General features: G+C 39.0%; 4 protein-coding genes and 1 long non-coding RNA gene across 10 annotated transcripts; 4 read left to right on the plus strand and 1 right to left on the minus strand.

Moving 5' to 3' along the window:
• Positions 1-1,094: 1,094 nt before the first annotated feature.
• Positions 1,095-2,929, plus strand: LOC135619984 (CBL-interacting protein kinase 5-like). Its single transcript, XM_065122522.1, has one exon. It carries the CDS (start codon positions 1,343-1,345, stop codon positions 2,798-2,800), a length of 1,458 nt encoding a protein of 485 aa, XP_064978594.1. The 5' UTR covers positions 1,095-1,342; the 3' UTR covers positions 2,801-2,929.
• Positions 2,930-3,349: 420 nt separating this feature from the next.
• Positions 3,350-4,506, plus strand: LOC108953572 (uncharacterized). The gene is made up of 3 exons (XM_065122525.1): positions 3,350-3,713; positions 3,931-3,988; positions 4,378-4,506. The coding sequence occupies exons 1-2, from the start codon at positions 3,367-3,369 to the stop codon at positions 3,944-3,946; spliced, it is 363 nt and encodes a 120-aa protein (XP_064978597.1). The 5' UTR covers positions 3,350-3,366; the 3' UTR covers positions 3,947-3,988; positions 4,378-4,506.
• Positions 4,507-8,598: 4,092 nt separating this feature from the next.
• On the plus strand, positions 8,599-15,754 carry LOC135619985 (shaggy-related protein kinase eta-like). 2 transcript variants are annotated; one of them, XM_065122523.1, is made up of 12 exons: positions 8,599-8,800; positions 9,776-9,862; positions 9,959-10,018; positions 10,093-10,365; positions 10,443-10,517; positions 10,590-10,661; positions 13,012-13,152; positions 13,241-13,291; positions 13,384-13,479; positions 14,480-14,563; positions 14,766-14,867; positions 15,257-15,754. In XM_065122523.1, exons 1-12 carry the CDS (start codon positions 8,684-8,686, stop codon positions 15,350-15,352), a joined length of 1,254 nt encoding a protein of 417 aa, XP_064978595.1. In that variant the 5' UTR covers positions 8,599-8,683; the 3' UTR covers positions 15,353-15,754. The 2 variants fall into 2 exon arrangements, with proteins under 2 accessions (XP_064978595.1, XP_064978596.1); XM_065122524.1 differs by having other exon boundaries at positions 8,600-8,800; positions 10,605-10,661.
• A 753-nt stretch (positions 15,755-16,507) lies between these two features.
• LOC135619987 (uncharacterized) lies at positions 16,508-21,120 on the plus strand. Of its 3 annotated transcripts, XR_010489585.1 has the most exons (4): positions 16,508-16,685; positions 17,665-17,964; positions 20,627-20,760; positions 20,856-21,120. It is a non-coding gene; the product is annotated as an uncharacterized LOC135619987 (long non-coding RNA). The 3 variants fall into 3 exon arrangements; XR_010489586.1 differs by lacking the exon at positions 17,665-17,964; XR_010489587.1 differs by lacking the exon at positions 17,665-17,964 and having other exon boundaries at positions 16,508-16,659.
• On the minus strand, positions 17,239-21,882 carry LOC135619986 (homeobox-leucine zipper protein GLABRA 2-like). 3 transcript variants are annotated; one of them, XM_065122528.1, is made up of 11 exons: positions 21,725-21,882; positions 21,380-21,621; positions 20,877-20,994; positions 20,483-20,677; positions 19,954-20,328; positions 19,433-19,534; positions 19,006-19,215; positions 18,629-18,803; positions 18,288-18,559; positions 18,127-18,213; positions 17,239-17,956 (listed from the first exon to the last, which is right to left on the minus strand). In XM_065122528.1, exons 1-11 carry the CDS (start codon positions 21,800-21,802, stop codon positions 17,564-17,566), a joined length of 2,247 nt encoding a protein of 748 aa, XP_064978600.1. In that variant the 5' UTR covers positions 21,803-21,882; the 3' UTR covers positions 17,239-17,563. The 3 variants fall into 3 exon arrangements, with proteins under 3 accessions (XP_064978600.1, XP_064978601.1, XP_064978598.1); XM_065122529.1 differs by having other exon boundaries at positions 18,288-18,803; positions 21,380-21,607; XM_065122526.1 differs by having other exon boundaries at positions 18,288-18,803.
• Between the last annotated feature and the right edge of the window lie 2,286 nt (positions 21,883-24,168).

Below are 24,168 nucleotides of genomic sequence, written 5' to 3' on the forward strand. Positions count from 1 at the left end.
CCTTATAATAGAATATGAACTATTAACTTTCTAAAAATTACATTACTCATTAGAAAATAAATTAATTAATTAGTAAAAAAATTAACTTATCCATATGGTTAAAAATTAATTTTTAATTATTTCCATAATCATACTATATAAATAATAAAGTTATTAATTTAAATAAAAAATATATTATTTACGATAATTAATCTTCTATCAGTTTTAAAAAAACATATACAAACAATATTGCGTATCTCAAAATTAAATCATTTAAGCTTTGATATAATTTATCATGGGAAAAGCACCTAAAAATATTTAAAATGTGCAAAAATACAAACCATAAAATTGATAAAAAAAAGTTTTAGACACTACTTACTTGAAATAACCAAACTATTCGTTATGTGAACCAAATTATATGTACCATTTAGTTAATCTTTAACTCAAGTATACATCTTCTCATTGATCTCTAACATAGATCTCGAAGAATTTTTTCATCATTTAAAATTATTTCTAATACTTCAAATATCTTTTTATATCCTTTCCATCACAAAAAAAAAGATAGATATATGAGGTATTTATAAATTAAAAATTAATTTTATTTATGAGGAACTCTTGTCCAGAACTTACCATCCAAGAACTCTGAAAATTATATATATATATATATATATATATATATATATATATATATATATATATTATTGATAGAAAAAAAAGAGGGAAGAAAAATCGGAGTTATAGGTCACTGATTATTTTTTAATAATTGATGAATATTAAATTTCATCCATTCTATTTTCGATTTATGTTTCTTATATAAAAAAAACCTCAATTAAATTACAGTAGAAGATTGGGAGAAGTTACTATAAAAGATATTTCAGTGTCGTAAAATTTGACTTGGCCTTTGTGTAATTACATCCATTATTTATGCAAATCCAATTTAAGTGGGTCGGATATAAATGCTTATCGAACGGATTGGTTGTAACAAAAGTCATCGATTAGAGACATAAAGATAGGCATTTTAGTGTCTTAACAGTAATCTCTGACTTGGCCAACATCGTCTTCCGTTATCCTTCTTACTTGAACCACTCATGTAGTTCATTCAGTCGGGAGTTTGATGCAACGTGACAGATCGCACTCCCCAAGAATAGCGTTCCACCCTCACCGTATTTAGCCATCTCATGTGTCCCCCATCAATTCCAACCTCTCGTTCGTTAAGGATCCACCACCACCACCACCACCCCTCCCTTCTTCCGAGGAAGTAGTCCCCGTATCCTTGCCCCAAAAGGCCTTGGTGTTTGTGGCCTCTCCGGCCGCCACAATTCCCTCGCATGCAGCTGCGCCCTGTCCATCTTCCACTTGTTGAATGTCGACTTCTTCTTCTTCTTCTTCTTCGGCTTCTTCTTCTTCGGTGATGGAGAAGAGGGGCACCGTCCTCTTGCAACGGTACGAGCTCGGACGCCTGCTGGGGCAGGGGACGTTCGCGAAGGTCTACCATGCGCGCAACGTCGCCACCGGGCTCGCCGTCGCCATCAAGATCATCGACAAGGAGAAGATCCTCCGCGTCGGCATGATCGACCAGATCAAGCGCGAGATCTCCGTCATGCGTCTGGTCCACCACCCTAACATCGTCCAGCTCTACGAGGTGATGGCCACCAGGACCAAGATCTACTTCGCCATGGAGTACGTGCGTGGCGGCGAGCTGTTCAACAAGGTGGCCAAGGGCCGGCTCAAGGAAGACGTGGCCCGGAAGTACTTCCAGCAGCTGATCGCGGCCGTCGACTTCTGCCACAGCCGCGGTGTCTACCACCGCGACTTGAAGCCCGAGAACCTCCTGCTGGACGAGAAGGGCGATCTCAAGGTGTCCGACTTCGGGCTGAGCGCGCTGGGCGCGTCGAGGAGGCAGGACGGGCTCCTCCACACCACGTGCGGCACTCCCGCCTACGTCGCGCCGGAGGTCATCACCAAGAAGGGCTACGACGGGTCCAAGGCCGACATCTGGTCCTGCGGCGTCATCCTCTTCGTGCTGTTGGCCGGCTATCTCCCGTTCCACGACTCCAACATCATCGAGATGTACCGCAAGACCAGCCGAGGAGAGTTCAAGTGCCCCTACTGGTTCCCGTCGGAGGTGAAGAAGCTTCTCGCCCGGTTGCTCGACCCCAACCCCACCACCAGGATCACCGTCTGCAAGCTGATCGACAACCCCTGGTTTCGCAAAGGATACAGAGCAGTGAATCACCAGCTGCGAATGAAGCGAGACGAAAGCCTGCGGGACGTGCGGGAGGCATTCGCCAGCGATGCCGACGAGGAAGAGGAGAAGAAGCAAGCGACGTCCTCGTCGTCATCGATCAGGCCTGCTAGCTTGAACGCGTTCGACATAATCTCGCGGTCGTCTTCGTTCGACCTCTCGGGGCTATTCGAGGAGGAGAAGGGCCGGCGGGCGGAGGCCCGATTCGCGACGCAGAAGCCCACCGAGGCGATCGTGTCGAAGCTGGAGGAGATCGCGAGGACGGAGAGGTTCCGGGTGGAGAAGAAGGACGGGGTAGTGAAGCTGGAGGGCAGCCACGAGGGGAGGAAGGGGCAGCTGGCGGTGGAGGCAGAGATCTTCGAGGTGACGCCGGCGCTGTACGTGGTGGAGGTGAAGAAGTCGGCCGGCGACACGCTGGAGTACCAGCGATTCTACGACCAGGGCCTGAAACCTTCGCTGAAGGACATCGTGTGGGAATGGCAAATGGGGGATCAGTCGCCGCCGCCACCGCCGCCGCCGCCATCGGTGCTTCCACCACGGCTACCGCCATCGTCGGCTAGTGTAAAGCATCAATGATCGAGTGGTTTCATGAAGTCGTCATGTCCTGCTTTGCGTGCCCTGCGATATATGCGGCGTGTTAATCACGCTTGCCTTCATGCATGTTCGAATAGTTGTAGGCATTAATTCATGTGGGTGTTTCTTTTATTTATCTTCGAAAACTTCTCCTTATGGCATTAAATATCCATATAATTCTGCCAAATTATATATATATATATATATATATATATATATATATATTGATGTACTTTTTTGGATAAGTTAATATCAATTATGGAATCACATATTTCTATTAATCAACACTTTATTTATTATAGAAAAAGGTATTTTTGGATGTCTGATTACCGTTCACTGCCAATTCACGAACGCAGTAACTATATGGATTCGATTTAAACGGATCGGGTTGTATCAGTCCGATAAATAACTGGACTGGATCAAGGTATGTCCCGTTGACACGTTTGATAAACGGATCTCGGCCCAACTCGACTCGACTCCACCCGACCCGTTACGGGACTTTGTATTCTTCCCTCGCTCGTAGATTTGGGTCAGATCGAAATCTCACGACCCTTCTCCGGAAGGCGAATATGGCGTCGGGCAGTGGAGGCATCGATATGCTCTCCGTGTACAACGACGAGGAAGAGGTAGAAGAGCGGAAGGTGGTCGTGGCAGTGGGTTTGGTGGATTCCGGCGCTGACGATGCCGATGGAGGTGACGGGGATACCCCGCCCAACCCAGCATTTGAGGCTAAAGTCTCGACCCTACTCGATCGCCATGATGGCATGGATTGCGAAACCCTAAGGAGCCCTACGCCCCCGCCGCTGCTCCCCTCACAGTTGCAGTCTTCACCCTTCCCCGCCATCTCCCCTTCTCCTCCTCTGCGGCATCCGTCTTCTTCTCTTTCGGAGCCTGTGGGCCTTCAGAGGATGAGGATGTTCGTCGTTAGTTTACGATTGTTATGTCTTGTTATATCTCGTTCAATTTAGTTGTCCATTCGTTCTATCTGATGCCGAAATGATGGTTTCTGCCTATTCTTGTCACGATCTTTTTTCTGGTTGTGTGAGGAATCGATCCTTCTTTTTTTCCCCAATAGCATCTGAGTGGATTTCAGACTCTAGCTTTCTGATTCAGCAAAACATTGGTTTTTGCAGGAGGGAGAGATTTTAAGCAACGGTCGTTTCATGCTCAGAGAGGTTCAAGTAGCCGATGGTAATTTGATTACACACTTTTTTTTGAAGTAAAATAATGTGCAAAATCATCAAGAATCACCTCATTACATGTTCACTTTACCGAATTAAGCCTTATGTAAATATGTTTGGAAGTCTATGTTGTCAGTGTTTCTGCAGCAACGATCTGATCCTTACTTTTGACTAAAATGAGTTTTTAGAGGAATTAAATTGACTTTGCCAACGTATTATCCTTCACAGATTTATTTAATTAAAAAATATTGTGAAAGATTATGAAATACATGCCTTATTACATGTTTGCCTTGCCAAATTAAGCATATCATAAATATGTTTAGAAGTCTATTTTGTTGGCGTCTTTGCAGCTATGATCTAATCATCACTTTAACTTAGCCAATGAGTTATCTTTCACAGTGGTTCAAAAAGAGCCCTGAAATTGGTCAACGCCTGTGGTGCTACGCTGTTCCTTGGCAGCTGAACAACTACTGTGATAAATGGGTCCATTGTTCTGGGTTCCAGCGCACAGGGAAACATATGCAATAAGTAAGCTTTTCAAGAGCAAAATTTCAATATTAATTTAGAAGGTTACAAGTGCGAGAAACTTAATTAATTATTTACACCTTGTTCTGAATGTGTGAATTTACAGGTCACTGTTCTTGTTGTCGCTCTGTTTTACACAAGATATACAATGCTTAATTCAATCAAATATATATTTGATAATTTATTTTTTTCATCATCATGATACAGTCCATATCAGTCAAAACTTTTTGATACTTAAAACTTGAAAATTACGATGATGATATGCCCTTATCAAATACTACTGTTACACAAGAATCAGTTCCTTGTACTTCATGATTCCTATATCATTCTCCCTTGCGATCTTTGCTTGTTGATATAACTTCAGTATAATTTAGCCTGAGACACTGATTGATTGATTGACTTTCCAGTTATAATCTCCTTAACCCTATTTTTATGCTCCTCAAGTAGAAGAAAAGAAAAATACAACATGAGGAAAAAAATACAATTAAGAAACATACTTTAAGGATAATTAATCATTTATCCTTTCCCTTTTCTGGAAAGATAAATTTTCTGATTAATGCTGGTAAATATTCAGCCTTCTTCATAATATATACTTTCGTTTTTGTATAATAATGGAACTTTCTTGTAGAAAATAATCTTCAAATAATTCAACCTTATATTCTTCCTTTTCCTAAGAATCTTCAAGTAAACCTAAATTTTTATTTTTTTTCTTTTATTTGATTTCTTTTGTCTTCCCCTTGGGCAATTTTGATAACCAACTAGGATCTTTGGACAATGTTGCCGTTTGGCAACTTAAGACGTTTTTGTCCTGAACTAATAAAACTTATTCAAATGAGTAATAAATCAAATTGGTCTGCTTACGATGAAATAGATGATGGGAGAGAAAGGAGCTGATCTATACTAAGGAATCAGAGGTTGGATGCTAAATAACATTGGTTGCATATCTTACACTAGATTGGGATGGAATTGCTCAGGGAAGAGATATGGTGTTGTTCAAACTTCAAAGTGTATCAGGCTTGTGTGGGATTGAGTCAGAAAGTTGTGTCAATTTATTCAGTCCAGTATTTGTTCACATCTAATCGATCACCAAAATGTAAATATATGGTTATTTAGGGGCATTGCTTTATAATGACAGGGAAACATGATGAAAGATATTAAATGTTAAGAAAATTTCAATTATTTTTCATTTGTTTATGACGTGCAGATCATGTGTAACATTGAGCTGAAATGGCCAACACATCTGATATGCTTTTCATGCACATCTCAGCTGGCGTTGTCAGTTCTTAAGAAGTTGATTACATCTAGTATTTTTTGTTGACACATCTTCTTAGAAGCTTTATAACTAATTAGCTTTCTTATATTCACTAGTCACCAAGTCCTCTGGTTTCGAAGTTTTATTGCCTAGCAGGGCTGCATAACTATTCGGTGATTAATGAAATCTTTCAGTGTATGAATGGAGAGATTTGATTGATCTTAAATGTTTGAAGATTTGACCTTTTCTTCTTCTGTTTGAATATGCTGGTATAACATCAATTAGGATGATCATATTTGTTCAGGTTCACTTGGGCCAACAAGAAGGCTTCAGATTTGGAGAGAAAGATTGCCATGTGCAGTTTATGCCATTTAGGATATAAATCTGAATTATAACATTGCCAGTGAATGGTCATACCATTCAATAAGTTGAGCTTGGTGCAACAAGTTGTATTATGAAATCATCTGCCAGGTCTCGTAAGTTCCATAAACATGAACTTTCGACTTTTCAAATTGCAAAGTTAGTTTATGAGGAAGTCCACCATCTTGATCTCCATAGGGAATAGCATAACTGTTTTAAATACTTAAAAAATAACTCTAAAAATGACATTGAAATGAAAAGGATTTTGCGCTGATACATCTTAAAATATTTGCATTTCATGTGTTGAGGATTTCTTTTATTTGTTTGAGGCTTCATGCATTACTTTATATGTTTAGTTGCTTGATGATACATATTTTTAAGGAATATCCTTTTTGACATTCATTATTGGTCATACAGTTCATTTTTCTGTCTTAATAGATTTACATTTTTATTCCAAAATTAATCTAACAATTACAATGTTTTCCTAGGGGACTAGAAATTTTTTTTTTGAAAATTTGCCATTTTTATGCACTTATGCAGATTTAGAGAGGATTGTATTGTGTTTTCTCGTTAATTTTTTTGTAGGGAATGCAGACGATAAAACACCACCAGAAACTGTCCACCTTATAATTGCCAAACACTCAGCTAGAACCTCTGCAGCCTTATGATTTTTCTGAACAACCTATATCTGCCAATGGATGTTACTCTATATTATATTGATAAAGATATTCAATATGTACAGTGAAACATGCACTAGTCAATTCCCTTGGATATTTACTGCATGGTTAAGTACATCAATAGATTCCTTTTTGTTGGATGTACTGCAATGGATGAACACTTGCAGATCACGTGTGATTCAAAGGCAATCATGTTGGATATCTTAGCTACGTTTTTTTAGTCTCATTTCAGAGTCTAAAACAGAGTTTGGTGGTAAAAGATTTACTGCAAATCATTCAGTGTATATCTTGTTAATTAGATGTTATTTATTGGAAAATTTTAGAATATTAACCAATTATCTTGTAACTATTTAATGGTATTTTATGTATATGATTCCACAACTTGTTTGCGTACTATTGGAATGAGAATATTATCATAGAGTATTTATATTTTTGCCATGGTTATCTCTGCTTGTCTAAATCTGTATTATTTTTCATGATCATTTTGTTGAAGGCAAATGAAAATTACATATAATTAATTTGATATTTCATTTTCTTTAGTGACATTGATCAACCTAAGAATGACTACACATTACTACACATAAATCATTGAACCCGTGGTACAAACAAAAATTTCACAGGGTAGGCTATGTGGTCTTGGATGGCCTTTAAAAACCTATTATCTATTAAATGTTTGCTTAATCTATGCGTTTTTTCCGGTTTCATTTTCTTCCTAATTCCGTCATCTCTGGTTCATGGTGGGTTTCTATGAGGGTTAAATAGAGAAGATTGTGGTAGGGTAATACCTCTTTGATTAATCTGGAGTAGAACTATGGATGTTCCTTTGCCTATCGGGACCTTATTAGGCTAAAGTAGTAGTTTAGTTGCGACATTGTTACGTGTTCTGCTCAGTTCATCATTGTTCTTACTTCCGAGTGATTCTGTAGAATTATCCTTTTATATCTGTCTTTCTTCTAAATTGTTAATGACCTTTATAATTGCTAAAAAATTCTATCTTCTGGTGATCACTTTTGAATTGCAGACAAAAAAGAGAAGAGAAGCAAGAGAAAAAGCGACAAAAGATCATGATGGGATTCAAGGTTTTGGAGACCATTAAAAGGTGTTTATTCATTCATTAACAGTTGCATCTCAGTGTCAAGCGCTAAGTATTATCAAATCACTTCTACTAATGTGCTTAACCTTGCAACTAAACATTCTAAAGATGGTGGAAACTGTCTTCCCTAACCTACAGATGTTTCTTTTTTTTTTTCCTGTTTCCTACGTATTTTGTACAGAATTATTCCTTGCAAACCAATTTGTTTTGTTGTAGATTCAATTATTTTATGTATACTTTGTTTCTAATTGTTTTCAGAAGTAACTTTGTCTAGAGTGGATTCTATTGCCTGTTATTTATTGTATTAATTATAAGTCATTTGGAATACAAGTTAAAATGTAATGGGCTAATCCTAACTCCATTTCCCAACAGGCTGGATCGGGATCGGGATCGGGTTCGCTAACAAGCAATCGGTGGATCCGATAAGAGTTCTGCTTCAGACTTTGGATCTGGTTCCGGTATTTGTAACCCGACCCATATCGTCGCAGTTGTTGTGATGCGGCTTGCTGATAAACATAAATAATTGTCATTATGTCGTGATAATAATAATAACGACATAATTAAATATAATAATGTTAAATCTATTACGGTAAACATAAATAATGGTCACTACGTCGAATAATACAGTGTGTCGAATGTAATAATGATTAATTATTAATAACGTAAGAAAAGATTTGGAAGTACGTTGTCTACATGTATTTTCGTGTTGGAGTGTCTCAAGTAGCAACTACCCCCGAGAGAGAGAGAGAGAGAGAGAAGAGAGAGGGGCATCCGTTCCTACCTGGAGCGCCGCCCAACATGACTTCGCTGCCGCTAGGACCTCACCACCCCCCGCCCCCGCCGGGCCACGACGCCGCCGCGGCAGCGAACCTTACCCTCGCGGTCCCTCCCCGGGCGGAGATGGCCGACAACAAGGTCGCCCCTTCCCCATCTCACCTCATCCCGTAGATCACCTTCTCCGTTATTTCGATCTGGGTAGCGTTTTGGATTGCTTTGCAATCTCGGCGAATGATTCCCGTCTTTGAGGGATCGTTATTGGTTGCGGAGCGGTTTCCTTGTTTTCGTTCTTTGTTTCTTTCCCGTCGGAAAAGCTTGATCTCATCCTAAGAACCAGTGTTTCTTCCTTTTCTCGTCAGAACCTATGCTTGGCACACTGCGATTTCTGTTCTTTTAGATCTGCTTTATTCCACCGGTCTTGCTTTGCGCGAATGTTCTCTTTTAAGTTTTTTGGTGTAATTGAACTTGGGTTTTGTCTTCGGATCTCCTCCTTCGTGTCCGCTTACGGTCTAGAATGTCTTGTATTATCTTGATCTCCGATTTGGTATCAAATCTATACAGGAGAATCTTTTCGTTGCTTATTTAGTCTATTCAAAAGGTTTGTGGTTTGATCTTATCTCTAAAGTTGGCCCTTTCTGGTGTGATAGGTTTTCCTGTTTCTATTATTTTCGCACGAGATATCTTCTTCTGTTCTTTCACCTGCTTGGCTTTCTGGTTGCGTGGTATCCAGTCCATCTATTGTTTGCTTGACGAGAATGATGATGATTTATTCTCTTCTGACACTTGCTACGGTTTTGTTCTTTTCTGATCCGCAATTTTCACCCGTTTAATGCTCTTTTCGAGGCCTTGCTTCTCCTTAAGCTTATCTTCGCAGTCTTGATTTTTCCGGTGTCATATGCTCCGTTTGAGACTCTTTTGTCGGTCCACCCGATCTGTTGATGCTTGAAATGCTAAATACAATGGTTGGTGTTCGTCTTCTCTTGTTGCATTTTGGAATTTGGTTCCTCTGCCAAATAAATTTGGACTGCTTCCTTTCTGCAACCACTTCATGTTTCCTTGCCTTGAAACGTTTTAACAATTTCCATTAAACAACTTTTCAACGACTTACCACAGCAAACATCTGTTGTTGGCAAGAGTGAACAAATAACTGGTCATGTCATCTCCACCACCATCGGGGGCAAGAATGGTGAACCTAAGAAGGTTAGAAGGAAAATGTACTGTCTCTAATGAAATCATGTGAGACCATGAGTTGATGTTATAGTTTACATGTTATTTTGCCTTCTATTTGACATGCAGACCATTAGCTACATGGCAGAGCGTGTTGTAGGGACTGGATCGTTTGGAATTGTCTTTCAGGTTTGCTACTGAAGCATTTTTATAAATGTGGTGTGATATTGTGCTCTATATTCAAACATGGTTGTCCTTGACAGGCCAAATGCTTGGAAACAGGAGAAGCGGTTGCCATAAAGAAGGTTTTACAGGACAAAAGATACAAAAACCGTGAGCTCCAATTGATGCGCTCAATGGATCATCCAAATGTGATACCGCTTAAGCATTGTTTCTTCTCCACTACAAGCAGAGATGAGCTTTTCCTTAATCTGGTCATGGAATATGTGCCTGAGACTCTGTATGGTGTCCTAAGGCATTTCAGCAATGGGAATCAAAGGATGCCACTTATCTATGTGAAGTTGTATACATATCAGGTATTATTGCCAGATTTCTTATTTAGAAATCTTTAAGGACATATTCAGTATAGTATTTAATTGGACAATTTTTGCAGATATTTAGAGGGCTGGGTTATATCCATACTGTTCCAGGAGTTTGTCATAGAGATGTGAAACCACAAAATATTTTGGTAGGCTTTCATTTTCCAAATTATTAGGAAGCTGTTATTTTGTTTGATTAAATTGTTTTAATTATATAGTAGTTGCACATTCTGCAGGTAGACCCTCTTACTCATCAAGTCAAATTATGTGATTTTGGAAGTGCAAAAGTTCTGGTATGTTATATGTTATACTTTCAATGAAAATGCAGCAATTTTATTTTTATTCTGGCGAATATTTGTTTGTAGAAATGAGCAGGACATAACGACAAGTGGTGATAATTGCTTCCGAATCCACCAACTAGCCTACTGACGGCCATAATAAACAGGAATAGAAGAGTAAGATTCTAGTTGTGTGCTCGAAAGTTGAAACCAACCTGCCTGTAACAAAAAAGTTCCTTATGGGTTCTTTGACTTGGTGTACCAGAAGTCGAGCTTAATTCTCTTCTATAGTGCTTAATAGGATTTTGTCTTTTCTAGTCTAGGTACTTGAACAAAGATATTCTATTGAATACAAGGGAAACAAATGCCCAAAACTTAGGTAGTTAGTGTTAACCAAGGATTTAATTTCGAATGATACTGCCTGTATCGAGTGGTACGTATCGATCCGCTAGCAGACCGATACGTGGATCGTCCGCTACCGGATGGTATCAACTTGGCCGCGACAAGGGAAGAAGAAGCATCGAGGGAGAAGAGAGAGAAGAAGAGGGAGAATCGGGAGAACCTCGACGCTTTCCGATCCGGTGCCGCCCTCCCTCGATGATCCCAATCCAGGAGGTAACGGAGAGGCGGTTGTTCGGCTTCTTCTTCACCGAAGGCCAAAGACATCTACGACCTTCAACGTCTTCGTCGAACGCGTAGATGAGGAAAAGACCACATTCTCCTTGTCTGACGCAACAAGGAAAAGAAAAGGAGGTGACGTCGTCGAGGCAGTGTACGCCTCCTTTATATATATATATATACACACGCACACACATACCGAGCGGTACACCCTAGCATACTGCTCGGTATGCCCGTATCGTACTGTATCGAACAATGCTTAAAACATTAGTACGATACAAAATTACAAACCTTGGTGTTAACAGTTTTTTTTTCCTTCAACTACCTAAGCCACTCATTCTCTTTGTATAAAATGGGTAACGATGGTGTAAATTAAATGGGTATGAATTTACAACTTTAACAAAATTGTATACCAACCAAATATTGGGATGGGGGATCTTGAATTGCGTGCGAGTCATTCCTCTCATTACCTGACATGTTGCCACTTTAGGCTGTGATTAATGTCTTATCTAACTGAGAGGAATGACTTCATCTTAAAGAAATTGGTTAAAATGACATTGCATATTAGTTGCAAAAAAGATCAATGTGATCTTGTTTCCATTAAGATCTGATTCAGCTGTTTGATTTTCATATGCAAATATTTTGACTGTTTGTTACAAGAATCTCAATTTTTTGCCATCTGATTTTGGTTTCTCATTTGTAGCCATTTTGAGATTGAAAAAAAAAAAACATACGGAAAATATGTCCACAGAATTTAGTAGACATGCACTATCATGACTGATGATATGAGCTGACATGTTCCTGGCTTACTGCATAGCCAATAGTTTAGCTTATATGCATTTAGTGCTTGGTACAAGTTTCATGGTCAAACAAATTAACTGTTTTCAAAATTTTTGATAAATTAACTCAACAGCTGGCTGTAAAGAATGTTACTAATTAATGACTAACCAACACTTAATAATATATTATTTTGATTTTGATACTGCTAATTTTTATTTATTTGAAATTATTGTTATTGTTTTGAATTTTGAGATTTTTTGTTAATGTGATATTGTGATTATGTAAGATTTTTTTAAAATTTAATATCATATTTTTATTTAAATAATTATATTTATTAATTAATTTATATATTTTTATAGTTTAGTGCCTCATTTCGCTCGGGTGAGTACCTGGACGAGCACCTAGCGCCTCGGACGTTTTTGTACTTTGGCGTCTTTTGACGCCTAACGCTTTTTAAATCACTGGTCATGATATGTTGAAATATGATATTTTTATTGTCCATGTTTATCCATAAAGTATAGAAGAAAATATGATATATTATTGTCTTATGATGTAATCCTAATCATCAATTGCACGATTCGCCTGGTCAGTGAATATATTATAGTACATAAGGGTGCCTTTGCATGAGGCTCCCACCGATATTAGGTCTATGATGGGTCAATGCACACAAACTACCCTTGCAACCACGAAGACTTTTCCTAGATTTCCACTGTTTGTATATTCAAACCAACAAAGAGATGTACCCTTCCAGTCCTCATTGCGGTTTGGGTCATAACATTTCTCGTCTTCTACTAATTGAACTTTCCTACCACGTCAAGTTGAAAATTTTCTTACTGTTATGCTTTCCACTGTATGTATATCCGACTTTATGTTACTTTACCGGCAAAGGAATTTGCCCTTTCATCCCACTTCTTGGTTTGGGTTCTAATGTTGGCCTTGTTTTCTATTAATTGATCTTTCCTACCAGGTGAAGGGTGAAGCAAACATATCTTACATCTGTTCTCGCTATTACCGTGCGCCAGAGCTTATTTTTGGTGCAACAGAATATACAACGTCAATTGATATATGGTCAGCAGGTTGTGTTCTTGCTGAGTTACTACTTGGCCAGGTAAACATTGCTGAAACATATCCCGTGACAAATTTCTAAAGAGTATTTCCAAATTTTAATCATTTCACATTGTACATCTTTTTGATAGCCGTTGTTTCCTGGAGCAAGTGCTGTTGATCAGCTTGTCCAGATTATCAAGGTATGGCTTTGTCGTCTGCTTAGTTTTTCAACTGATCTTGATATTGTTTGATCTTTAAAATGTACAATATTAGATGAAGTGCTTTAATGCAGGTTCTTGGAACCCCAACCCGTGAAGAAATTCGGTGCATGAATCCTAGCTATACAGAGTTCAGGTTTCCTCAGATAAAAGCTCATCCATGGCACAAGGTCAACTGCATGCATTTCTTTCATGGTTATGTAGTTTTTCTTTTCTTGTAAGCCATATCTTTGAGTTAACGATATACATCAACAAAGGTGCTAGTGGATCACAATTATTAAACTTGCCTTGAATGAGCTGTAAAGGACAATATCGGGTGACTAATTTCAGAGTGCTCTGCTATGATTAGTTCTATCATTTTACTTTAGAAATGACAAAGGTCCACTGTATGTAGCGATCTAGATCATGTTTGTGCGTATTATTATCTTTAAAGTTTAATCTATATGTTTATTTTAGGTCTTAACGATAAAGATTTTGCATCAACTTCCTGTGGAAAGGAGCAATTTCTGTAGGATAACAAAAGAAACTTTAGCTGTGTGGAGTTCCCTGTATTTCTCAGCGAAATGTTCATCTCTTAATCTTTGGACTTTTCCATATGTGCATGTACATCTTTTGTTTTTTTCACTCTGGGTTCAGTTCTAGGGAATGTTTGGCACAGGTTTACAAAGTGTTTAGGCATCCTCTTTTGACATTATTGCTTATTAGGCATCAGTTTTCAGCAGTTTCTTTCTGATGATAGCTTTTATATCCCCTTGTTCACTCAGTTAAATGTTGATCCAAGAGTTGGGTTGAACATTATCCTAGAGGAAAATAGATGAGAGGGTGTCAATAGAGGAAAATAGCACGTGTCCTCTCTTTTTATCAAATTTGAGTATATTTTTAAGGATGTATATCAATTATTCTGGTTAATCTCTATATATTAGGTGCAATAAAGATGTCCATCATTTCTTGAATGTCATATTATATATAGTACAAATCCAAAAATTTATTTGGGGCTTGTGGGCTCCTTAGACCTGCTATTGAATTAGTAGTTCACTCAGCCAGATTTTCAGATTCAAGTACTGTTAATATTTTCCTAGTTTTCTGTAGCTTAAGTTGTTTAAATAGGTTGTTGCCAGCTTCATGCATAATATAGAAGTGCTAGTAACTATAACATATTGTGATTTTCAGATTTTCCACAAGCGAATGCCTCCAGAAGCTATTGATCTTACATCACGCCTTCTTCAATACTCTCCTTGTTTCCGTTGCTCTGCAGTAAGTATTTTTTTTGTCATTTTCAAGTCAATAAAGCAGCTAACGACTTTCTACTAGATTAGAATTAAAGCTTATTATAGTTGTATTTGTATCCTAGGATTTGTAATTATATGATCCTCGATCACATTGATACATGTATCAACAAAGTGGAATTTTGTTGGTTTCTCTTTCCCCCTCACTTGTCAATTTGGTCATTGTGCAGCTGGAAGCATGTGCCCATCCATTCTTCGATGAGCTACGAGAACCTAATGTGCGATTGCCAAACGGTCGCCCTCTGCCTCCCCTTTTTAACTTTAAGCAAGAAGTAAGCATGCTAAATTTTTGAAGCTGCATCTGCATGTATTGGTGGTTGTTGGCATGGTGCACACAACATCATGTACTTATCATTTGTAGCACACAGATGCAATACCGATCTCTATATACTGGGGTGCACATGGCATGCACATGTTTTCTTCCGGTAGACATGCACAGGAGTGCAAACCATTTCTTTGGTCCAAGGACATGCAAGGCCCTGCTTATGGTGATTTGTACTTTGTAGATCGACGAGGGTTGGGATTGTAAAAATGACTGTAGGCTCGGGGTTCTGGTTGTTATCTGCAGCTATAGCATTTAGGCATTCGAACAAACCCCAAAAACCAGCATAAAAAAATACTAAACAGCAATTGACATTAATCGACTGCTTTGTTGTTGCAGTTAGCTGGAGCATCATCAGAGCTCGTCACTAAGCTGATTCCAGAACATGTGAGGCAACGATCCGTTCTCAGCTTCTTGCATCCAGTTGGAACTTAAACAGAAAACACTTCCCAACCATTCTCAGAAGGTAGACAGAGCCTTAAAATAGGTTTTCAAGCCTGTGAGAAAGTTTAGGATAAAACATGGAAGCTGACGAAGGTGTAGCTTCTGGACTGTTTGGCGGATCGTTACCCGAGCTTTGTTTCGGGTGCTGTACAAGTGTGATTACTCAGGATCATGCTAATGTAAAATGATGATTCTGAGCTAAGATCAATGGCTAGAGGCATGGTGCAGGTTTTTTCTTTTGCAGTGTTGTCTGGCTGTTATTTTCCTGCTACTGGGCTGGTTATCTTTTCTTGGTTTCTATTTCATAGCACCAAGGAATGATAGCTTTAAGGTGAATGAATTCTGTAGCCTGTTGTGTAAATGAAATACCTAATCCATGGGTGTTTGGTGGTGTGGAGCTGGAATTTAGATATCCATGTATTGCCCCAGTCGATACATATCTTGTACTTGAGACTGCTAGAGGTCTTCTTTTTTTATCTGCAAGTGGAAGGACCTATTCATTTATGAACATTTGTGCCCTAACTACTGCAACCGATGACAAAAACCCACACCGATGTCCTTCTCCCAATTATATGCAGATGGCTTTAATTCCTATGCTTACGTTGCTGACAAGATGGTGTACCTGTCAACTTCAACCATGGTTTGGTAGCCATCAACCACTAGCAATTATCCCTTCCGTTGTGTGAGAGATTTTTAGCTTTTGTCATTGCCAAAGTTGGTTGGTGTATTAGTTGCATGTCCTTTTGCAATTAAGATGCCTAGAGACAGCGAGCTATTACCTCATGCTTGCCTGTCCTCGAGTGTTATTTGATGATTTCTGTCCCTGTTCGCGGTCTCTCTCTCTCTCTCTTTGGGTCTCTTACAAGAAATCTTTAATCTTCTATGATGCAATCCAAAAGCCAGTGGTGACGTGGCGCGCTTGGATGGATGTCGGAAGGCTTAGTATGGTCGTGTGGTTTCGAATTTTCTTTGGATTAACGGACTTTCGATCTAGGATCCGAAATCCGAATTTTAAATTTCGGGTCTGGGTTCAGATCGGATGCAAAACTAGTATTCTCAAAGCAGATCGGGTCGGCTCCGGTTGGGCCTGCGCTGTTGGTCATAGGCTTTGATCCGGTCCCGACCGGTAGCGGAAGGACCCAGGAACTGGCCCAGCCTGATGCCCGCTCGAGCCCTAATCGGACAAGCCTGGGCCGGCGATTATGGAGCCGGAGTAGATGAGCTTGCCGATCTCGTCGACGGCGCTAATGCCGCAGTATAAAGTGGGGCGGCGCACGTTCTCAGGGTCCCTACGCCAGGTATACCTCCCTCTAAATGGTGAAAGGTTAGATTTTTTCCTTTTTTACCTCGTCCTTGAGTTGATATTTGCTACTTGTAGAGGATTTACTGCCTTTTTCATTGGGCAACTTGAAGAATGCTGTATATACTAAGACGGTTAATAACTGTGAGCTAAAGTAGTAATTACGTGGCACATATATTTGTTTTGCGGTATATCTAGAAAAAGAAATCTCTGTATGGATAGTTAATTGTTCTTGATTCAATTCTGCATTTAGTTGTGAGAAGAATAAACATGTTATTATAAATTCAGTTGTCCACTCAATCTCTTCCAATATTGAATCTTGTGGATGATAGACTCCCCATGTATATGATTTTGGCAAGGCATTGGGTTGGAGCTGGCTGGTTCCTGTCTTATTTTTCTTCCATCTTCTTTTATCTGAGAGAACTACCCGCCTAGTTCCTTCTCTTGGAACTGTTGTTTTCCTGTGCCACCTCCTTTTCTCATTCAGAGGATTGAGAGGAGGGAGGAAAACCAGCTTTAGTACCATCCTTATTATCAATGAAGCTTCAAAGTCTTGCGGTCAAGTGCATCTCATCAATTATGAGTCCGAAAACCAAGGAATTTATTATTCGATATCATGCAACACTTCCATCCACCTCCAGAACCTAGAAAGATGACTCACTGACATTGGCAAGCATTGCTACATGTTACGTTTCTTTATACCTTCTGCACCAGAGCCAATTTTGAAGCTGGATCATCTGATCTAAATTCTTCCAGTGCAGATTAGTTATTCATGTTGTTAATTCATACCGATTCCTATGCTCTTCCTCTGTTAACAACAAAGAGTTGCACATGTGGTTCCTCCTACTAATGGTTGAAACCTATTTACATCAATCTTCACATATTTGCTTATCCCACACAAATTACCCATCCTCACACTGCAAGGCTTTTTTTATATTTTGCAATGTGCACGAAACAAGTGTGTTTATGGTCTCCACCGATTCTGTTGTTGGCCTTGCCACAGGTGACGCATCCGCAAGAATTTGGAATGCTACCGTAAGCAAAGATCCTCCTTCCATTGTCCTCTCCTGTGGCCTAGATGTGATCACAAGAGGCCTGGTCTCTAGCCCGTCTGGAAGTATAGAAAATCCTGATGGCAGTATGGCCAAGCTACTCGAGTCACACCCGTTCATCACAGATTGTGTACCATCAATCTCCACAGGAGCAAAAACCACCATTGACTCATAAGAGTTGGTGCTACAATCTTGGAGAACCCAAATGTTGGTCCTCTCTGATGAAGTTGTTGTCTGTAGGCTCTGTACAGGTAACGACATGGGTTAATATGTTTAAAATATTGTATTAATATTTTTGTATTTGGGCACTTAATATTTTATCTGAAACTGGGCGATTGAAGTGTTTAGTTTTTTTTTTCTTTTCAATTAGTGATTGTGAATCATATAAAAAAAATGATAAAACTAATACTTACATAGATAGTAACAGAGTTTCCACGATCTTGGCCCTTTGCCAAATTCACCATTGTTTGAGTAGGGCTTGGTGTAAGCATGATGTCCCACTGAAAACTCAAAAAGAAGTTTAATTCAGTCTATGGGAAAATATGACAAAAAGGGGTAATAAAAAATGTCTTACTTCAGTTCTTCTTGAGTCATCCCTCAAGAAATTAAACAGAGACATTGCAGGAACAGGCAACCATGTCGACAAAACCGAACAAATGATCAGTCCCAGAGGCTCCCGGGGGTCATTGATATTCTTCCTTGACATGAATCGAATCTCATCACCACCTTTTGTTGACACCTTGGTCCATTTGTGGTGTCCTGATGCACCAATGTTCTGGCAAAAGCACGAAGTCATTCTTTGTCCAAGCTTCAGGATGCTCTTTCTTCCGGCCAGTGTCGAGACCCCTAAGAAAATCCTATGTGAGGTAAGCAATAGGTTCATGTTCATAGAATGGGTGATAGAATTGCTACAACCATTGCAGTCTCTTGTAGGAACATTAGTTGCCATGAAGAAAACTGATCTTTCACATTGCAGACGTAATGTTGCCATCCAGTGTCGAGCCCCAAAAGCCAGACCACTGGTAACAATTGGGTGATATAGTGTTGGAACTACAGTCTTTTGGCATTCCATATGTTCTACCCAAATCACCTAGACACAAAGAATGAAATATAATGACTTAGAATGGTGTAGTTGTGTACCTTTTTAAAGTGATAATCCCATTGGTATAACCAAATGCCCTTGCAATTTTATCTTAAAAGTGTCTACTGTTAATGAGTATGGCATTCTTTGAGAGGAAGGTTGTCAAACTGCCACAATGAAGAGGGAAACAACTATAAGATAACTGAGTTACCTTGCAATGACCAGTGTCTTGGTCCTCTATTATGCAACCTGAGGGCCGCTTCCTGCACTTCATGAGTGATGCATCTATGTTTTCTTCAAGTTTGTCAATAGATATATCTAAAATTGCCCATCTAGTGGGGCATAGTTTTTTGCAATATCTCACAATGTAGATTTCTCGTGTCGGCACCAAAGGAGTAAGCATCTGAATTTCTGCAAACATCTGAGAAATTTAATGAGTTGTTATGAGAATTATTGCCTGTTTTCTGTAGATTGTACCATCACAGCAACTCTAGTCAGAAAGAACTCCAGTACATCTGTAGGGTAATGATGGTCCTTGTAACAAAGCTAGTCTTGGCAAGTCGAATTTATGATAAAAATATTGTGGAGATGAGGAGACTTATATTGCTGATTCAATTATGATGGTTAAGGGTGCTTACCAGTTGTATGGTGCCATCTTTGCTATCATCGAGACCCTTGGAAATGATATCAACAATGACAGCCTTGGAGATCAGGCAAGGGAAAAGTTCCTTCCATTGGTTCTACAACAATAAAGGAACAAACAGAAATTAGAATGATACATATATGTATCATATGACACTATATAGATTTATTGTTAATTTTGTCAGAGTTAGAGGATATAGATGCCACTTTTAAGTATATTAACCCATGCAAATGCAAATTTAAGAGTATAATTTTGTTATAATCCTTTCATTAGCTTTTGTTTGAGTGTATGACAATTTTCATGTGCAATAAGTAGGTAATTGGCAACAAGAAAGTGCTAAAAGAGTGACTAGTGAACGGTCAAAGTATATAATTATCAATTTATGTTTGATGTTCAGCAATCTGTCAGTACAATTTGGAGACAAGAAAGTTTTAGGAATTTCAATATGATAGTTCTTAATGACAAAATTGGATTGTCATAAATGTACTTGTTTCTATGTATATTTATGAACCTTACCACATCCATGAATGCTTGTACAAGCCTTGGCATGTCAAAGAAGACAATACCAGTTTCTCTAGAAGCCTCAATGTTTCTGACACATCCATTCCTTGACATATCAGGTGAGAATTCCTTAACATACTCATCATAGTTCAGTATCTCCCTTCCAGTCTCAACACTCCGAACCCACAAAGGCTCCTGGGCAGTAGCCATCTTGGTCAGCTCTTCCAGTGCAACATTGACAATCTCTAAAATTCTAAATTTCTCAAGACCCAAGAACCCACTGCAGCTATCTAATGAGCTCTTGTTTTGATCAGCTCCTGTTGAGCATGATGAACTTGGTGAAGTGTTTCCATCTGGGATGCTTCCTAGCATTCGACGTAATTTTTTTATCTGTTGAAGATCAAAGTTATTTTGGTAGAAACAGCAAAAGTTAAAACGTATAGATGGTCAAAATGTGGAAAATTCTATAGCTGAAGTCAAATGTAAGCTTTAGCATGAGAACAAATTAGGTACTCTGATGATGAGCCATTGGCACATGACGTACCTCTGCTTTTAGCCTGGTATTTTCTATATGATGTTGTTGCTCCTCTGTGGTTATGGTGGTACCATTGCTCAAGGTTGTATAACCACAGTTAGGACAGCATCCTTTTTTGATTTTCTCCCTCATGGTCCGGTTTTCCTCCTGCAGTTTCTCTATCTCAGACTTTCGTAGCGAGTTCTCATGCCGCTCCTGCACTGCCTGAGGGGAGCTTACACCCATTAAGCATCAGAGCAGAGAAATGATGGTCCAATGATCATAAGTTGATATAATAAATGTAACTGGTACGTAATGTAAATTTACTATCCTTCAAATTATTTGTACTCTGGACTGATTCCTTGCGATGACTGATCAAATTAGCATATAAATTTCATGACAGGCTAGTTTTTCAAATGGCTACCTTGATTTGGGTTCGTCGATTTTGGAACCAGAACTTGACTTGCCTGGCAGAAAGTCCTAGCTGGTTGCTCAATTGCTGCCTCTGCTTCTCATCTGGATGGGGTGATTCCTTGAACAGCCTGCTTTGACCATTTACAATGTCAGAATTGATTGTTTGACTTCACTTATGACAGTCATTATTAGCTCTGTTTTCTGGTCTATATTCCTGATCCAAATTTGACCAGCATGTTTATCCTAGATGTTCATTCTATTTACTGTGCATGGTTCCTGCTATCTGGATTATCTGGTATATTTTTCTGATGTTTGACTGGATCATTTTCTGGGTACTGCTTTCTGGAAAATAAATGGCCAATCTTACATGATTCAGAATGACATCTTTAAAATTCATAATATGTCATTTTAAACATATAAAAAGCGGTATCTCAATATGACTCAGGCATCTAAGTAATGCATTAGTGCTGGTAGCATGTCTGAAATAAAAACAATATGACCAAACCAACTCACGCTTCCATTTCTCTGATCTGTTCAGCTGTGTGCCTATGGTACTTCTTTCTCTTCCTGTTGTTTCCAACCTCTCTATTCTCTTCCTGTGATTCATTGGACTCCCTGTCTTTGTCTGACCGACCTGCTGGCCCGGAGTTCTCTCCACTGATCTCTGCCTGCTCCCTTTGACAGCCTCCTTTACTTGCCTCATCCCCTTCTTCCACATCCACAACTGCTGCTGCATTATTCCTGAACACACCTGCCTAATGTAATTTCGGGAAACGACGACACAAATTAATAGGAAAAAATCTAAATGCATGTTTGTCATAAATTTCTATCCCTAAAAGCAAAGGATATAATACTTACCAGAGAGAGGGAGAGAGCTGGGGATGCAAAGAAGTCTTTCACTGGAGTATTGTTGTTGTTCATGCTGCTTTGATGCATTCTAAAGCATTCAAAGTCTGGAATGAAGTTGGAGGAGAATGTGAGATAGTGAATGGTGTTAATAGGGAAAGTTGAAGAGAGAGGTTGTTGAACTATGGAATGAGGAATAAATGGTACAAAACAAAGGAAGGTCTGACATAGAATGGTGTAATTGAGGTGGACTGTTAGGATTGAATGACAGTTATGTATGATAGTTGTGTCATAGGAATGAGCATTTGGAGAGTTATGTATGATAGTTGTGTCATAGGAATGAGCATTTGAATGACAGTTATGTATGATAGTTTTCTCTTTGATGAGAAAACTCCCATTTCTCTAAGATTTTGTTGGCTTTTGTTATTCTTTTTTATCAATTCTTCTTAATGCCCATTTGGAGAGTCCAAGTTCTTGAACATTCTTACCAAAGCTGAGGGCTTTTTATTTGAGTCAAAGCTGGCATGCTGACTAGAATGTCTGGTGGCCGAGCTTTACGTGGTGGCAATGTAAAGCGGCCGTAAGGAAGCATGAATTCCTGGAGACAAGTTTTCCTAGATTCGTCAGTAGGATGGACTGTTAAGAGAATTGTTCTAAGGATTAAGGGAGTCATGAGCTTGACTGGTTGTTTGGATATTTGAATAGAAATTCATCTGATTCACAGCAGTGTTTCAGATAATGTCTGATCCACCTGCACAAGAACAGAAAGCCTACTTGAGACAGGGATGTCTTCCTGTTCGGTGAAGGTAATTAAGTGTAGAGTTGATGCAAATGCAGCACCCCTCATCAGCATTTATGCTGTGTCCCTTCAGCCAGTGCAAATGCATCATCTATTAATCAGTCCCTTCAGCCAGCTTGTTATCTTGAGAAAGCTACTATCGAGTCACTTACTAATAAACATTATGAAATTGTCTTCCACTGGAGCAGTTATGCTGTGTCCACTGGAGTCAGCTGTACACTGAAAGAATGATGAGCAGTCATGCTTTCAGGGCTTCTGTTAATCACATCAGGATTGCTTTGAAACAATGATTAACAGCAAATGGTTTTACTAGTCTAGTCCTTTTCCATGTCAGGGTTAGTGTTGAAGCCGTGTTTGCTGCTGTACTCCCCTGTGAAACTAGAAAACAGAGAAGATGTACAGAGAGCATCATTGAACATTTGAGCTTAATGATTCTATTTCTTTTACATGTTATAGTAGTTGGAATCTCTTAGATGGATCCTGTCGATAAAAACAAGGCATTTGCAGTCATATGAGTCATTTAGGTTACTTTTATCTTGGTGTTATAACTTGTAGTGCTGACCTGCCAGTGACATGCATTAGGTGAGTCACTAAAGTGTTACCTACCTTAGTTGCAAACCCTTAATGAAAATGCATCGCATCCATGAAATCTATATCTCTCTATATGCTTCTTTGGTCTTATCCCCTTGATAACAATGCCTCGAATGAGTTTGCCACCAAGTAATCCTTAACTAAGAAACCCATGGAACTTCTATTACAAAAAAATAAAATAAAATATATGAATTTATGGGTTAATTATTGATCATTTCATGCCTTATCGAAAATTGACCACCATCATCTTTTGATATGTATAGTTGACATCTAGTCACTCCATCTGCTATGAGTAATAATAATTGTCAGGATACTTATGACTGATCAGTAAAACATAGAAGTCTATACATAAATAACTCATGTTAGCAGACTCTCTCAAAAGTCTAGGCTGGTGACCACTATTCCTCACAAATTTATGTTTTTGTTGACAATATAGCTGGAATGTTTTTGCCTTCAATTGTTTTTTGCAACAACTGGTAAAAGAATTGTTAAGTCTTGCACCAGTAACATTGAGTGCAATATTTTGGATTCTTCTGAAGCAAGTGGAGGATCATAAGGTAGAACATCAGAGAGAGAAACAACACTTGTATTTGATAAACAACTGAATAGCTTTCATCTTGGATGAGGATTAGAGCATTTAAAACACAGGCTGAAATAAAACCTAGTCATTTTCCAACCAAGCAAGACAGTGTGTCAGACAAAAGTTGTGGCCTGAGTAGTTGTGGAATGGTAGGTATGGCAAATGGTTGGATCACATGGTGGCCTAAGCCATGTCCCTTCTGTTCCACTGTTTTTTTGTGGATCAGGGTTTCCCACAAGTCTCCTCCTTTTGTCCTCTTCTTCCTTTTTCTTTGGTCTTTCTCTAATTATTGTGAGAAATATAAGAAAGAGATTAACATCCAAGGAGAAACTAAAAGGAGAAAAACTCTTTGTTAAGAGATTAATGCTCCAAAACTCAGGATGTTGTTTTCCAATAAAGAAATTAGGGTTTCCAATGGAATACACTGTAGATCCTCCAAGTCTCATGTTAGAAAGAGAAAGCAATGAATCTGCAAGAAGTAACACT

This window comes from Musa acuminata, chromosome BXJ2-8, assembly GCF_036884655.1.
Source record: "Musa acuminata AAA Group cultivar baxijiao chromosome BXJ2-8, Cavendish_Baxijiao_AAA, whole genome shotgun sequence".
Taxonomy (NCBI): Eukaryota; Viridiplantae; Streptophyta; class Magnoliopsida; order Zingiberales; family Musaceae; genus Musa; species Musa acuminata.